Source organism: Lathamus discolor, chromosome 3, assembly GCF_037157495.1.
Source record: "Lathamus discolor isolate bLatDis1 chromosome 3, bLatDis1.hap1, whole genome shotgun sequence".
In the NCBI taxonomy this organism is placed as follows: domain Eukaryota; kingdom Metazoa; phylum Chordata; class Aves; order Psittaciformes; family Psittacidae; genus Lathamus; species Lathamus discolor.
Window position 1 is genome coordinate 44114960 of NC_088886.1, and position 14730 is coordinate 44129689.

At 34.9% G+C, this 14730-nt stretch overlaps 1 protein-coding gene across 3 annotated transcripts in view; it reads right to left on the bottom strand.

Annotated features, from left to right (window-relative positions):
- Positions 1-14730, bottom strand: part of RASA2 (RAS p21 protein activator 2) — a 47320-nt gene that overhangs the window by 7416 nt on the left and 25174 nt on the right. For all 3 annotated transcript variants that reach the window (XM_065674941.1, XM_065674942.1, XM_065674943.1), the window contains 12 exons: positions 13222-13294; positions 11833-11909; positions 10337-10435; positions 8253-8409; positions 6959-7107; positions 5504-5618; positions 4981-5055; positions 4120-4243; positions 2630-2736; positions 1309-1395; positions 1150-1227; positions 692-765 (listed from right to left, as the gene is read on the bottom strand). In XM_065674941.1, coding sequence (XP_065531013.1) covers positions 692-765; positions 1150-1227; positions 1309-1395; positions 2630-2736; positions 4120-4243; positions 4981-5055; positions 5504-5618; positions 6959-7107; positions 8253-8409; positions 10337-10435; positions 11833-11909; positions 13222-13294 — 1215 coding nt within the window. The remainder of the gene's footprint in view (positions 1-691; positions 766-1149; positions 1228-1308; positions 1396-2629; positions 2737-4119; positions 4244-4980; positions 5056-5503; positions 5619-6958; positions 7108-8252; positions 8410-10336; positions 10436-11832; positions 11910-13221; positions 13295-14730) is intronic.

A 14730-nucleotide genomic window follows, 5' to 3' on the forward strand; every position in this document is an offset into this window, starting at 1 on the left:
AACTAAGTGCTGACCCACTACTACAACCTTCATTTTTATTTAGTATTTTAGTTACAGGAGCATTTCTTCGTTGTTTGAAACCTGGATGCTTCTTTCACAGAAAAATCTTTACTTCGTATTAATCTGCTTCTCAGGCAAACTGAAGGAACAAGAATACATTTTCCCCATAAACGCTGTTTGAATTAAGTAATCAGCTATTCCTGATCGACATTAAAAAAAAGGGAAATTTTTTAGAAAGAATTATTTGAACCTCATTTTTTATAAAAGCATTCTATCATACGGTTAAATATTCCAATTATGGGGTAATTTTTTCTCCTACTTTAAAGGCAGAACATTTAGCTGGCTGGGCTCAAACAGAATGAAAAGTAATTCTAAATTTAATTAGTATATTCTTTTGAAAAACAATTTCACCATCACAGAGCAACACACTGAACTGTGACAGAAATGCAGACAGACTTTAATAGGTTTTATGCTCCTTTTAATTACTTTTTTCTGATGTATCTAAAAAGAGTTAAGAAAGTTTACAGCTGTTGGTTAAAGTATTTCTTCAAGCTAACACAGAATTATCCAAGTTACAAATACCATAATTTATGCATTATATCAAGCATTTTAATGAGCATTAATCTGACAGCATTAATTAATAAACCAAGTCAATTCTATTCTATACTATATAGATCAAAGATGTATTTACCCTTCCTTTAGATGTACTGGCTCACTCAGACCACTGGGCTCTTTGCTTTCAGTAGAGGAAACATCATCTAGGAACTTAATTAAAAATACTATTCAGAATCAGAACCAAAAGCTGTTTTGAAAAAATATATGTACAGTTTCTCCTGGAACAAAGTAATTACTTTATGCAACAGGTGAAATGAAAATACATTGCAGGGACTAGAAACAATGGAACAAGGAATGCCCATAAGCAGATCTAATAACATTTGTTTCTTTTTTTTTTTTTTAACTAAGTTAATTTTATTCACTAGGCTTAACTCTTGTGTTTCAAATGTGTAGATTTTGTTTGGGTTTTGTTTAATAAGAGTCCAAAATGAATCACAGTTTTTCTTTTTCTCTCTAGTATTAAAATGAGCAGTAACACAACCTTCTAATAATTAAGGCTGATCAAATACATAAAAACAATTTAGTTGAAGGTACCTTTTTAACAGATTCAGTAAATTTTTCTTCTTGAAATGTTTTGAAGAACTCACACATAAATGTCTCCTTGAAACTTGACTGAAAGAAAAGGTACATTGACATTAATAAAATCTTACAAATAATGTTGTCTATGAAATGAAAGAATTTTAGTAATCTTACAAGTTTGCTTTTGGTCAAACTTCCCCAACTTCCCAAAGTCTGGATGGCTTTTGATATCAGAGTTAATGTTCTAGAAGTCTGTGCATCCTAAAATAAAGCAACAAAATTCAGAAGTCACCTTTTTTCATAATTTCGAGTAAAACTTTGATTTAAAAATTAAAATGTCACAAAAATTACATAATCCAGCAATCAGATATATCTCTGTTCCTTTTTTTTTTCCACACACAGAGGAGAAATGCATATACAGTATTGTCTTCTATTAGTATTTGTGCTTTGTGAATTTATTTTGTAAGCTAGTCAGTGTGTTTAATATTTTACTCACTACCACTAGACTAGTATTAGTAGTTGGATAAATAATTTTACCTATAAAACATCTCAAACCCCTCAAATTCTGTAATTATTACTACACATTTAATGCTTTTGAATGATTCAAAACTTAACACTGTTTTACTGGACAGATAGTAGTTATTTCCCTAACACAAGGTGAACTTAGAACTTGGCCTTTAAGGCTTTTGCCCAATTGGTTTGCTACCTTACTGCTTGCATTTTAGTACAGGATTGTAAACACAGAAAGATAAAGGGGTCTTAGTGTTCCCCCTAAGACGTTTAACCCTCGAGTGATAAAAATCCTGTAATCTTTTTACTCAAACTCGATAATGTCAGAGGAATTAATCTGAGTAAGTAGATTCTTTTGAAGGCACAACACACAAGATTTCATACACATTCCATATTTTATATGAAAATAATACAGGGTGGAGGGTCTGTGTGCGTCATATCCCCATATTCCTGTCTTTGAAGACTATTTTTTTTATGCATACCTACTTGACAATTTGAAAACTGAAGATGGAAGATTTGCAACCCACTGCAACTAACTGAGTCCAGAATAAATAAGCAGACCAATTACGGGATAACTCAGCAACCTCTGTTTAAGACACATGGAAATATTTTTTTAAAAGTGACATCTGCATATTTAACTTTCATGGTGAAAGAAATCAATGCAGTTTAGGCGTATGCCTTAAAGAGCCCACAGTCACGTGGCTATTTTAACAAAGCAGCGTGTTCCCAAAAAAGGCACAGTATCTTTAATATCAAAAGCACTTCTACATCATTTGAGAACTCCCCATAAAGACCAAGAAATTTGCTATTAAAGAACTGGAAATGCCTTAGTTCCTTCGGTGAGGTATAAAACTGAAAACTCAACCTAGAGACATTTAGTAATCTTACTTCCCAGTTACAGACCCACTCAAAGTAACTTATGCCTTCCCAGATAAACAGATTTCACTATTATAAATAAAACAGAACAAAGCTTCACAAAACTTACTGGATGGTGAGGTCGTAAATGAAAAGTATGAGGTGAGACTACGGCTACAGCAAAGAAACGAAGAAACACAAAGCTGCTCACTGCAGAATACTGTACATGAGGGTCATCTGCAGAGAAAAACCATGAAATGTAACATGCACTAAACTTAACAGGAAATAATGAAGACAGTCAACATAAAAATCTTCAGGAAGGTAACATCAAAGGAGACATTTATATTTTAAAAAAGAATAGAAAAATCAATGAAGCGCATGAAATGAGAAAGGTGAACATGGTAAGAAATGTTCTACTTATAATGGAGGGTTTAATTCTCTAAGAAAGTTCTGTTCTCATAAAACTGGCTCATCAGCTCTACTACTAGAAACTATGAGATTATTGTAAGCATTTACACACACTGCCCATGTTCATTAGGTATGGCTGCATATATATTGAACCAAAAGAGAAAATACTGTAGCAGTTGCCCTTACATGCTAGGACTATAGGGTTTGTTCACCCAATTAAGCTAATTGCTCACTAATCAATACAAATATATTAACTCTGTGCAACAAATGCAGACAACCCATATGAACAACTTCAATTTTGAGTTGCAGCATTAAACAGTGGTGTTATACAATTTTGATACTGTAAATGAGGATTTTCTCTCTAATATTTCAGGTATGTTTACATCTTTACACTGCTAAATACAGTCGGATCACATTCTTACTCTAATGACTACTTTGATCTGATCTGTCTGGGAAGTTAGCTATTCTGAATGGACTGTCTAAACTAGAGGAATATATGACATCAGTTCCAGTGACAAACATGAATTAGAGAAAGGCTCCAGATTGTCAGTATATTCATCTGTAGCTTATCATATGACATTTTGGATTTTAACTGACTGAAGTATAAGAGTATCTCAGATGCACCACATTATTCCTATATTAAAGCCACGCTGAAAGAATAAAGCTGTTCTAATACTGGTCACATTACAAACATTAAATTATCCACTCTCCTCAAAACTACCCGTAAGCAGTAATGCAATATCAGTAGTAAAGCTAACCTCATCTAAGTTATAAATGTGCTAGTCACAGTTAACAGTTGCAGTTCATGAAGCTAAGATGTAAACACCCATTTTATTTTCAAGCTTACATCTCGCTGCTTCAGAAGCAGTAGAGATCAGCTTTTCCAAATTTTACTCTTCTTTCAACTAAATCCTGATTTACTTGCACTTTTCTTTTAGTATCTCGTATTTCTGTTGGGAACTTCTTTCTTGCTGCTGTCTTGCAGTGTTCCTGACCTGCTACATTTTTGTATCGGAAAACACAAAATTCTTTCTGACTGACCACAAGGCTTTACTATGACTTACGGACTGACAGAATAAAGTCCCTGATTGTCAAGAAGTTCAGGACGCAGCTTTGAACAAGGCAAGAATTTAACAATACCCGTAAGGTAACTACAGAAGTTGAGCATTTCACTCTAAACATTGTTTTCAGAAGCTTTTAGAGAACACTTACTTGGAAATCTTTTGGCAGCCAGATGCCTCAAACAATAAAAAACATCACACATTAGGGTAGGACAACTTATACTTGACCGCACAATTTCACGGAATACTTTGTCTACATAGTAGCGTAGATTCTCCTGCAATTATGAAAAAAGGTATTTTTTCAGACCATTAACATCTGCATTTGTTTTATTTCCCTGAATGTAAACATAACACTACAATTCCTTTTTTTCAAAGCACTGCCTGCTTATTTAATTATGTATTTTAGTACAGTTCATATTTTAAAAGCTTCATAATATTTGTAAGGGATTATTAGTGTTGAAAGACAGTTCAATGATACTCACTTACACTGAAGTATACAGGCAGTGTCTCGCAATATACAACTAACTAACAAAACCTGGTTTTATCATTTGACAGCAACATGTTACAAAGAAGGATCACTTCCCATGCATACCTGGTGAATGTTAACTTAGTTTGTTACAGCAACTATTGCCTTAAATGTCATTCTCTGGCAGCAGACAAGCAGCATGCAAAACTTCAATGCAAAGTGTTAAAGCAGTCCTGATTAAGTACATCATCATCTAGACACTAAGTACAGAACATCAGGAAACACAACAGCCAACAAATTGGCTCAGAAGACTGTAATCCTCTGTTTAGACTCTCCTCCCTATCATATTCTCTGTTGGACTTTTCCTTTGCTGTATTCATAAACATGGACAAAAGATACAACTTTTCCTTTGTTTACTCAGGAATCAGAATTATACTGCTACCTTTAAATTACTCATTTTTCCACTATAGAGAGCTGCTCTTTAAAATGTTTTTTATTCAGATCTTGAGAAAGTTTAAATTAGGAAAAACAGATTGGGAAACTCACCATATTTATTTCTACATTATCGCCTTCTCTTAGTTTGATGGGATCTATTTCACAGGGTTTAGGAGACTCGCATATCTGAAACAAACAAAACTATAGGAATTCAATTTTTCAGACAGAAAGCATGGAAATGCACCTATTTAAAACCATATTCTCTCCCAGATTGAGGGGTAAAACTGTAAACAGGTTCTAACTATCCACAACAGCATGCAATAATCATTCCCACTTCTGTGTGTGCCTTTTTATATGGATCAGTTACATAATGTATCATGTGGGTAAATTCTGCGATGTGTTAGAGGCTGGAGCAACTGTCATTGACCATTTTATTTTCAAGCATCTGGAACATATATAACAAAAAGCAGCTTCTCCCACTTAACCAATTATTGCTCAATTTAACTTTCCTCTAGAATTCCCCTACCTGAATGATTACTGCTACAGAGGGAGCTGGAAGAAGAATGCATATCAAATGGACAAGATTCCCCAGAGGGCTAAGTGTCCAGAAAACAGTTTCAGTAGATTAACCTACCTCATCAATAACAGGTTTCAAAGTAACCTTCAGGTAGTGCTTCCCCACTATTTTCATCATTTCATCTACACACCGAGTTGCTAATGAGTTGCCTCTGAAGACTGTGTTTGCTTCTCTGTAAGAAAATAACTGATTTTATTTTAACAGTGAAAAAAAAAAAGCAGGTCAGTTACAAAATCCAATTAATACTTTAGCTTGCCATTAAATAGTTTTGGGGATTTTTAAAAAACATTTCCATATATTTCAGTAAGGAAATTGAGATATCCAAGTTGCAACAGCACTCAGGAACAAGAAAAGAATAAAAAGAATATTATTATAGCTACTAGCAAAACCAGAAACAGAAATAAAAACATAAGGAAAAGCCTAAAAAATTTTAGACAAAGGAAGTTACAGTCCAGTGCTGAGTGTGAGAAAGAACAATGGGAGAAAATGAACCAATAATGGAGACTTGTACCTCACCAATATACAATTCTTCCTCCAGCAGGCTGGTGAAAGACAATCTCAGAGCTACACTAAGTAGGATGCTGCTACACTAACTGATAAGCTCAGACACTTTAACCAAAGGTTATTTAATCTAGGTTTATGCTTTTTTTACTCACTATAGCTCTTGAAGAAAACAGAGCCAGCTCTGCAAAGTATATCTTTCTAGCCTGAGAGATTTAGTTTAATCTTTCTTTGTTACAGTTCAATTATAATAGGAAGGAATGTGTGTACTAAAATGCAGTTTGGAAAGTTATTTTCCAGGAGTCACCTCTTTCTACACAGTTAAATTGTCTCACCTTATTTAGATCTGGAGAAAGTCAGCTTTGAAATGAACCATCCTGTGGTGACAAAACCCCTTCCACACCTCCACGGGACATTACTTGGCACCTCAGTGGCCACTATTTGTGTTTACTTCATTTCTGCCCTAACCACAGAGCTGTAAATTCACAGGCCATACAGTACTACTTGGAAAAACTTCTGTGCTTGCTACTTCCAAAGCATGCAGGAGGATATGTACTTATTTGCGAGGCATATTTGCAGAAGAAAAAAAAACCCTCATTTCAATCACACACTAAATAAAACAGGATAAAATTCTTGGCTATTTGAAAAATGTTAAGTACCAATCTGACGATCAGTAAACTTTGAAGAGTGGCCAAATATGACATTTTAAACTAACAACTGCGTAGTCTTAGACACAACTACAGACTGCTACCTTGTTATATTCAACTGTACACTAGCTCCAAGAAAATTTTACCAGACAGCACAAAATCATTAACTCTGACTCCCAGCTTCAATGTGATTTTAGTTAATGTTTTTTATAATCTAGCATTAAAATGCAAATGTATTTAGTCAGGTTTACATAATGAGACAAAGAAATTGACATGCTCACTTAACAATATTGTATCATGAAGCACTTTGAAACTCTAAAAATTACTTAAACAGGCTTGAGATCACTAGACATGTAATACATACTGGGTGTCTTTCAGATCTAGTTCTGCCACTGCAGCAACAAATGGAACTAGCTTATGGTGGTGCAGCAACAATCGAACAAGAGGCAGAACAGCATCATACTTGTCTCGACAAACTTCACTCAGTATATAGGCAGCAGATGCAGAAATCGGCTGTGAGAAAGAATATCAAATCATTAGTGAAGTAGTTAAATATTCTTCACGTATTTAGCAAACTACAGCTCAAATATAACAATCTAGACACAGCTGCTTAACAGAAAGTTCCAGCATTTGTTGCATAACATGGCAATTAAGACTTTCCATTCTACAGAAATGCTAATTGAAAATTTGTGTTATTTACTCTATGCTTGACATTTAATAATGAAATTTGGCATTTACTCACCTTTCTAACTCTCCCTAAAAAATCAGAATATGGTTTTGTCACAAATCCAAGTAAGAAGCAGTAAACAATCACTTTACTATAATGTCATATCTTTAAAGGACTATGCCAACTACAATCAGAGCACATTAAAATACAGTTCTCAGTTCTGAAGTGTCTGTTGCCATTCTACACTTGGTAATTTCAGTTTAAAAAATGATCAAGTTATATCATCTAAGTAAATAAGATAGCCTTTAACTGCCACTAGCTACATACTCAGCTCTTCCTCAATTCCAGTAAAGTATTATTTGAATATGGGCTAGTAAAAATTTTAGTCACAATCTCCTTCCTCTTCACCTTTCTTCCCCTCTGCCAGTACTTCACCAACACTGATGTGAAGTAAGGCTATAAAAGACAGAGAAATATAAAGCCTCCTTACTATGATTTGATTCCGGTCTCATGATATGCTCTTTGTCACAATGTCCATGTGAGAAATCCAATCATGCCAATTAGCATACGGGGGAAGACAGAAGACATTCAGAAGTGGAATTAGAAACCAATTCTGAAGCAGACCATTTTTGGTAAAGGTGATTATCTACCCCTTCAGAGTCAATAATGGACCAATGTCCCTGGAAAACCACTAAATCCATGGGGCCAATAGCAGCCAGTGAGAAAACATAGTTGAAAAGAGCAGCCAATGAGAAGTATTATATCTCTTCCAGTCGCCCAGCACAGGTTATTTCACTATCTCTGCTGGTTCTTCTAGAATAAAATCCTGATAGTTCGGAGCTCTAGAAGCTGCTCCTCTGGTTGTGACAGAAGTAATTCATGCAAAGGCACAAAAGAAACATATCTAGATATGCATTATTCAAAATATCTCATACAGGACTGCACAACTCTCTTTAAGTTTTCATTTTAAAAGAAATTTTCAACACAGTACCTGAACATCTGATGATTTTAGCAGCAAGTTTCTTAGAGAACCGTAGTATTCAGATGGAAGCACACAGTCTTCAGTGTAACAAATATTTAATCTAAGTGACCCCAAATCATCAGTTTTAGAAGACTTGTTTCCATTTTCTCTTGGTTGAAGTAAGTACCTGAAAGCAACAGAACAATTCCAAAATATTAGATTTACATTTCATTAATTTGACTAATTCTACAATAAAGCAAAGTATCACATTTAATTTAGTATACATTAAGTGAGTCTGAAAACCAGCAATGGAATCCACACTGAGACACAAAAGAAAGAAAAGCAGCAGCACTTGTTGCACCTTTACCACAAAACAAAGCATGTATTTCCTCTTATCTTTCCCAATAGTGAAATAGGATATACTTCCTGTAGCTCCACTGGGACAGCAGGAACAGTTAGAAATTATGTTTAGAAAATATGGACCTTCTCATTTTACATCTAGGTTATATTTAGGGTGTTGGGACATTGCAGATGGAACAGCTAGTGTCAAGTATTTAAACAGTCTAGTCTGAAGCCACTAAAAATACATAACATGCTACATTCCTAAGAAACAAGTAAGATTAAATGAGAGAAAAATAAGGGCTTTTTTCCCCTATTCTTAATACAAAATATATTAAGCAATTCTTCATTGGCTTTTGCTGTAGTTCAACTGCATTCCAACAGGAGGTGCAACCCTACAAAAATTTTAACAGCTTTTAAGCAGTTTAGTTTCAACAAATTGAAATAATCTTGATTTTTTTGATTTTTTTTTTTTTTTTTACAAACATTTGTATTTGTACTTCTACAAAAAGGAGCTCAGATGTTTTTTTAATAATCAGTGCATTGCCCATGAGGCCATGCTAACACAAAGTAAAACTGATTTTCAGGAACTTCTATTTGACAGCATAAGTCTTAATCTTATTTTTCCAAGATTTTATACTAGTGATACTGTTCTATCTGCTGTACTTCAGCTGAATTAAAAAGCAATTCAAAAAGCTATATGAACACAATACACTAGTAATGCATCCATGCCTATAAAACCTTTCTCTTAGTAGGTAAATGGAGACATGTCATTATGTTAATATGGTCATACAGCTTTTGATCAGTTCAGAGGCAGAACAAGTCTGTGTCTGCAGTACACCATGTATAAAATAGAAAACAATCACATAAACATTTATTATGTTTAGGATCACATTCAAGCAGTAAGAACAAGAACCAGAGCTCACATTTGACACGTGCAAGACATATGGAGCCTGAGGTGGGTACATTTTGCAGAGCTGAAACAGTTCCTGGCCAAGATGTGTCCCATTTAGCTCCTATTTGCCCACTCCCTATGCATTTTCTACATGGATATGCAGGGGCTTCCTCCACTCTTCTCTGCACTGAAAGGTTCACTAAAAGCAGAATATTCTACACTCTTTTAGGCATTTGAATCTGTTGCACTCATCACTTCCAGCTGCTAGCATCTGGGACAGTAAAGGGGCTAGAGACTGGTTCCTGCTTGCAAGAACTTCACAAGGGAGAGGTATTTCTTTCCCCAGTTCCCTTCATGCCTTACCCTTGCAGCTTTTAAAATTCCAAGCCTGCTCCCCTGAAACAATTCAGGTTAGTTCCAGATCAGTTTCTGAACCTCCCCAAGCAAGAAAAAAAGAAAAGTCATACTTAATTATTTTAAAATAAACTCTTAATCTGTCATTCTGGAATTTAATTACAAGTGGTGCAATTCTGAGAAGATTCTGGTTTGCTGGTTAGGCTGAAAAGCATCTAGAGATCACAAAAATCCAGAAGCTTACTGAAGGATACTTAAACTCAGTCTTCCCTTTCTTCACTCTCCATGCTTTCCCTCAAACATAACTTCTATTTTGTGGGAGTGGGCAGACTGGGGGGAAGGGAAGAGCTAAATGTACTCTCCATCAAGGTTGACTTACTGAGCAGGGAAGCTCTTTAGACAGATGTTTTACCTAGACTAGAACAGGAAGACATACTTTAATTTATAGTCAGAATAAAATATTATCCTTTGCAAGACAAGATCTGTAGAACAGAAGCAAATTCACTTCCGAGACACCATTTCTCACCATGCTTGAAAGGAATCATTTCTTAACACCTTCACAGGAACTTTGATTTCTCCTAGAAAGACGTCTTGTACCAAATTTCCATTATTCCATAGGTCAACCCTGAAAATAAGAATATTGTTTAGTTTTTTTCTCCCAAAGAGAAAAAAAACCCCTTCAAGTTAACAATAACTGCCTTACAGCACTAATCCACATGCATACAGGCAGAAAAAGTTAGAAATCTCAGTCCATTCTAAGTAAATCAAGAAGAATCAAATAAGTGGCTTATTATCCCATACAGAACAGAAAGAAAAACAGTGATAGTTAGACTCGCAGACCTTGCATCAGTAAATACAAGTGATATTGGCAACATATACGTATTCTAAGCAGTCTTCATCCACAAAACTGCGCATTTCTTCTCAGGTAACTTTTTAACAAATGTATTTACATATCCCTATCCAGCTGCTAGAATTTGGCACACTGCAATGCCACATCAACACATGCGCTTGTTTTTTTCAAACAGCAGCTCATATGCTTACAACCTCAAAAGGAATCACAGACTGAAGACATGCACCTTGGGTTTTTTCTATTACTTCTTACCTCTCTGACATTTCTGACAGACAGCAGTTGTTAAGAAGAACAAAAACAAAACAAAAAACAAAAAAACAAAAAACAAAAAAACAAAACTAGATTTGTTGGGGCATGACTACTTTTCTAAATATATTTGCATCTATAATGAAATATACAATTCTAATTAAGATATTCAGGAAGCCAATAGTTAAAAATGCACATATCAAGTTAATTCTACAATGGCTATTAAAACTGACTAGCTAACCAATAAATTCTTCTTCTGATGCCTGCTAGGAAACATGCTAGCCTTGAAGACTACCTGTCATTCAGCAGATATGGTGCATATATATGTATGAGCACAATAAAGAAAATAAATTGCAGCCCAGAGGCTCTCAGCAGTTCTAGCTACATTGTATAAATACAGACAGAGCCACTCCTAAGCCTAAAGCAGCAGAAAAGTGTTCCAAGATCCAACACAAATGTTTCTCCAAAAATCAACACAAAATTGTAACAATCCCATACAAAAAGAGAAAAAAAAAAAAAAAAGCCTTTTTCCTCTGTTTTTACTAAACCAGTCAACTACACTTGCAACCATAGACTAGCACCATGTACTGCTGTTATCCTCCAGTACAAGTTCTATTATCAGTTCTGACCAAACTAATACATATTAACACGTGATCTTCACAACTCTTTTACTTGCAGGCACAGGAAACAAGTTTAGGCTGCTAGATACACTCTACCACTATTTACTTCAAAAAACAAACAAAACACCTTTTATTAAGTAAGAGGCACACTAAAAGACTGAGTGATTTTACATATTAGAAAGCATCTTTCCTACAAGTCTGATCAGTAATTCTCTGTAGTTACAATAAAATACAACAGTTATTGTCTTGATGACAAACTACTATGATTTATTAATAATTAAGCACTTTCTAATCTATGTAACTTACCTGACTTCCAATTTCTCAATATCCTCTTCTTCCACCTGAAACTGGGACTTCTTGGTGTAACTGCTGGACCTGGTTACCTGCAAGTAAATTCTTCTTATTAACTAACTTTTTACTGTTATACCATGGATATCAAAAAACAAAGAAAACCCTGCTTCTTGAACACTGGTAAATAATTACTGTTCCTTCTAAAAAGAAAGAAGTTCAGCTCACCAAACAGCCTTTTGACAAAAAGCAGGTGAAAAACAGGTCAAAAAGTATTTATGGTGGAGCCTGGAGAGGGCTAGCTCATCTCTAAGGCACTTACACTATAGCTCTACTGGGGAGGGGAGACAAACAAAAATCAACACAACAAAGAAACAAAACAAAAAAAACCCCCAAGAAGCAGGTATGACATAAAACCGGCAACAAGTTCTTTTTTTTCAGCACGAGCCCCAAGAACGCATTAAAGTTAGTTCCGAGATGTTTAAGGAAACAACAAGTAAGAAGCTCACTCTTCCTGCCCTACTTACACCATCAGTCTAACTTCTTATTTTAATTTCCATTATTTCTTGACTGATTACATTCTTAGTTTAACTCAAACAAATCATAAGTTATCAAGTTATTAGAGTGGCTGGGGTCACATTTCTACCCTAGCGTCATACTTCCTAAGAAATTACACTCAGTATCTTGAGCAGGCCAACTGAAACACATGTCATTTGTTGGCACTCTATGCATAAGTATGAAACAATTTCTTAAGTCCCTCAGCAGGACCAGGATCTATATAAACACAATAAATTATAATGCAGGTGAGGCATATAACAGCTTCACTACTTCCAACTCTTAACCAAACAGTATAGCATGCTTACATGCAAACATAGTTTTTATTACAGGGACAAAATACAAACTCTTTATTACAGAGGAAAATACAAACTCTTAACTTGGTTACTGTAACTTGGTAACTCATATAGAATTAAAATTAAATCAAAAATATAAAAAATATTTTTACAATAAAATAATACAATTAGCCTTTATTGGGTACAATCAATTCATTGTTTTATTGAAGCAGTAAGTTGGAGGGGTTTTTAGCTCAGTGTTCTTGAAAATATTTGAATTCCACAGGACAGGTTAAAGTTATCTCAGAACTCATAATGGCAACAGATGCTGTAAAAATTGATTCAAGATAGTCTTCACGTGTGCCCTTGAGGAAACTATTTTTCACATAAAATCTAAAGGGGAAAGCTACTGTCTGGCAGCCCCTGGAAATTTACTTATATCTGAGAGGCTAGTGAAAGCTCTTCAAATTGGCTAAAGAGAGCTTTCTGTGCTAGGTACTGCTATGTAGCTTGCTTAAAAATATTTGAAGGATTACATAAAATAGACAGATAAGCAGAATACCACACAAAAAGTTACCTCAAAATAAAATGTTTCGTTAAACTGCGGATTGCTTGTTTTCTTCTTTACTTTGGTCTTCTTTTGGTCATTCCTGTTCCAATGTGGTAAAATTTTTTACCATAGACAACTTAAACACACAATTATAGAAACATTCTATTGTCAAGAAAACCCATGCATTAAAGTTAAAACATTTTGTCATTTTAGAGATCACTTTGATCAATGAAGAAAATCTTAAAATGAGTTAATCTTCACAATATAGTTTGAAATGTTAAAATTTCAAGTGGTGTATATAGTTAATTGTGAGCTGCCCAGCACAAGGTTTCTATTTCATTTCATAGATGAGTATAACTTACATATATCTAGTAAAATATATCAACAATTTCTAAAGCATTTCAAGCTTCAGCCTGCAGACAATTTCTTTAACACTGCTTGCAGGCTATTCACACAGATTTCCTTGTCTTGTTCAACTGCCAATTTCTGTTTTCTCACCCACCCTCTTGTTGGGGAAACACCCACTACCTCTTTATAGACAGAGGCTTACACCAAGCCACTGAATGTTTTCTTTGGGAGCAATCACTGCTAACACTAAATAGCACAGGGTTAAACAAAACAATTGCTCCCCCCTCCCTTGACAGATATGTGTGTGTGTATATATACACACAAACACACACACACACACACATCTTATACATGTTTTATGAAAGAATACAGTAAAAAACTGTGATAGTGTAAAATACTTTCTAAAAGAAACAAATATAAAATGTGGGAAACAGATGAGGGAAAAGAAAAAGCAACCTAAACATCAACTGTTTTCAGGTGCTGGCCATATAAATATTCCAGTGATGATACATGAATCACACATGCACGGGATGGGAAAATCTTAACCAGGCATTTCTATCAGATTTGCACATATATTCCCCCACCAACAGCATAAATATTTTGTGGGATGAACATTCACTCAGTCCCATCTGTATCACAGGATCGAAACAGGAAATACATGTAAATTTACCTTCTGTGGCAATCAGCACTATGCTTCCTAAGTATAACGGTTAAACCTCCCTAGTTCTCCTAAAAAAATACCCAGCCAACCAAAAAAAAAAAAAAAAAAACCCACAAAAAAAACCCAACCTACAAAAACCCACCTGTGATCATGTAATACCAAGGAGACAAAAAATGTCCCATTTACTTATAGATTACTCAGGAACAACCCCTCTGAAGTGTTTAAAACACACAAGTTTGCTAGAAGATGTTCCAGTACTATCTTAAGTACCAGAGAAAGTAAATGAACTTAGGTTTGATGTTGCAAGAAAGAAACAACTGAAACCTAGCTTACTTCGATGTTATTGAACAAGGAGTTGCAGGTAGTAAATGTGTGGGATATGGGATTTTTCTCAATTGGAAAACCTAAGTTTTTCAGGATTACCGATCCAAACAAGGGAGACATTTAGACTGCGGGGAGTTTGAATGCAGAATCCTGAAGGTGCTTATACAGGTAGGTCTCAGCAGAATCCCTACTCTTGCTTCCTC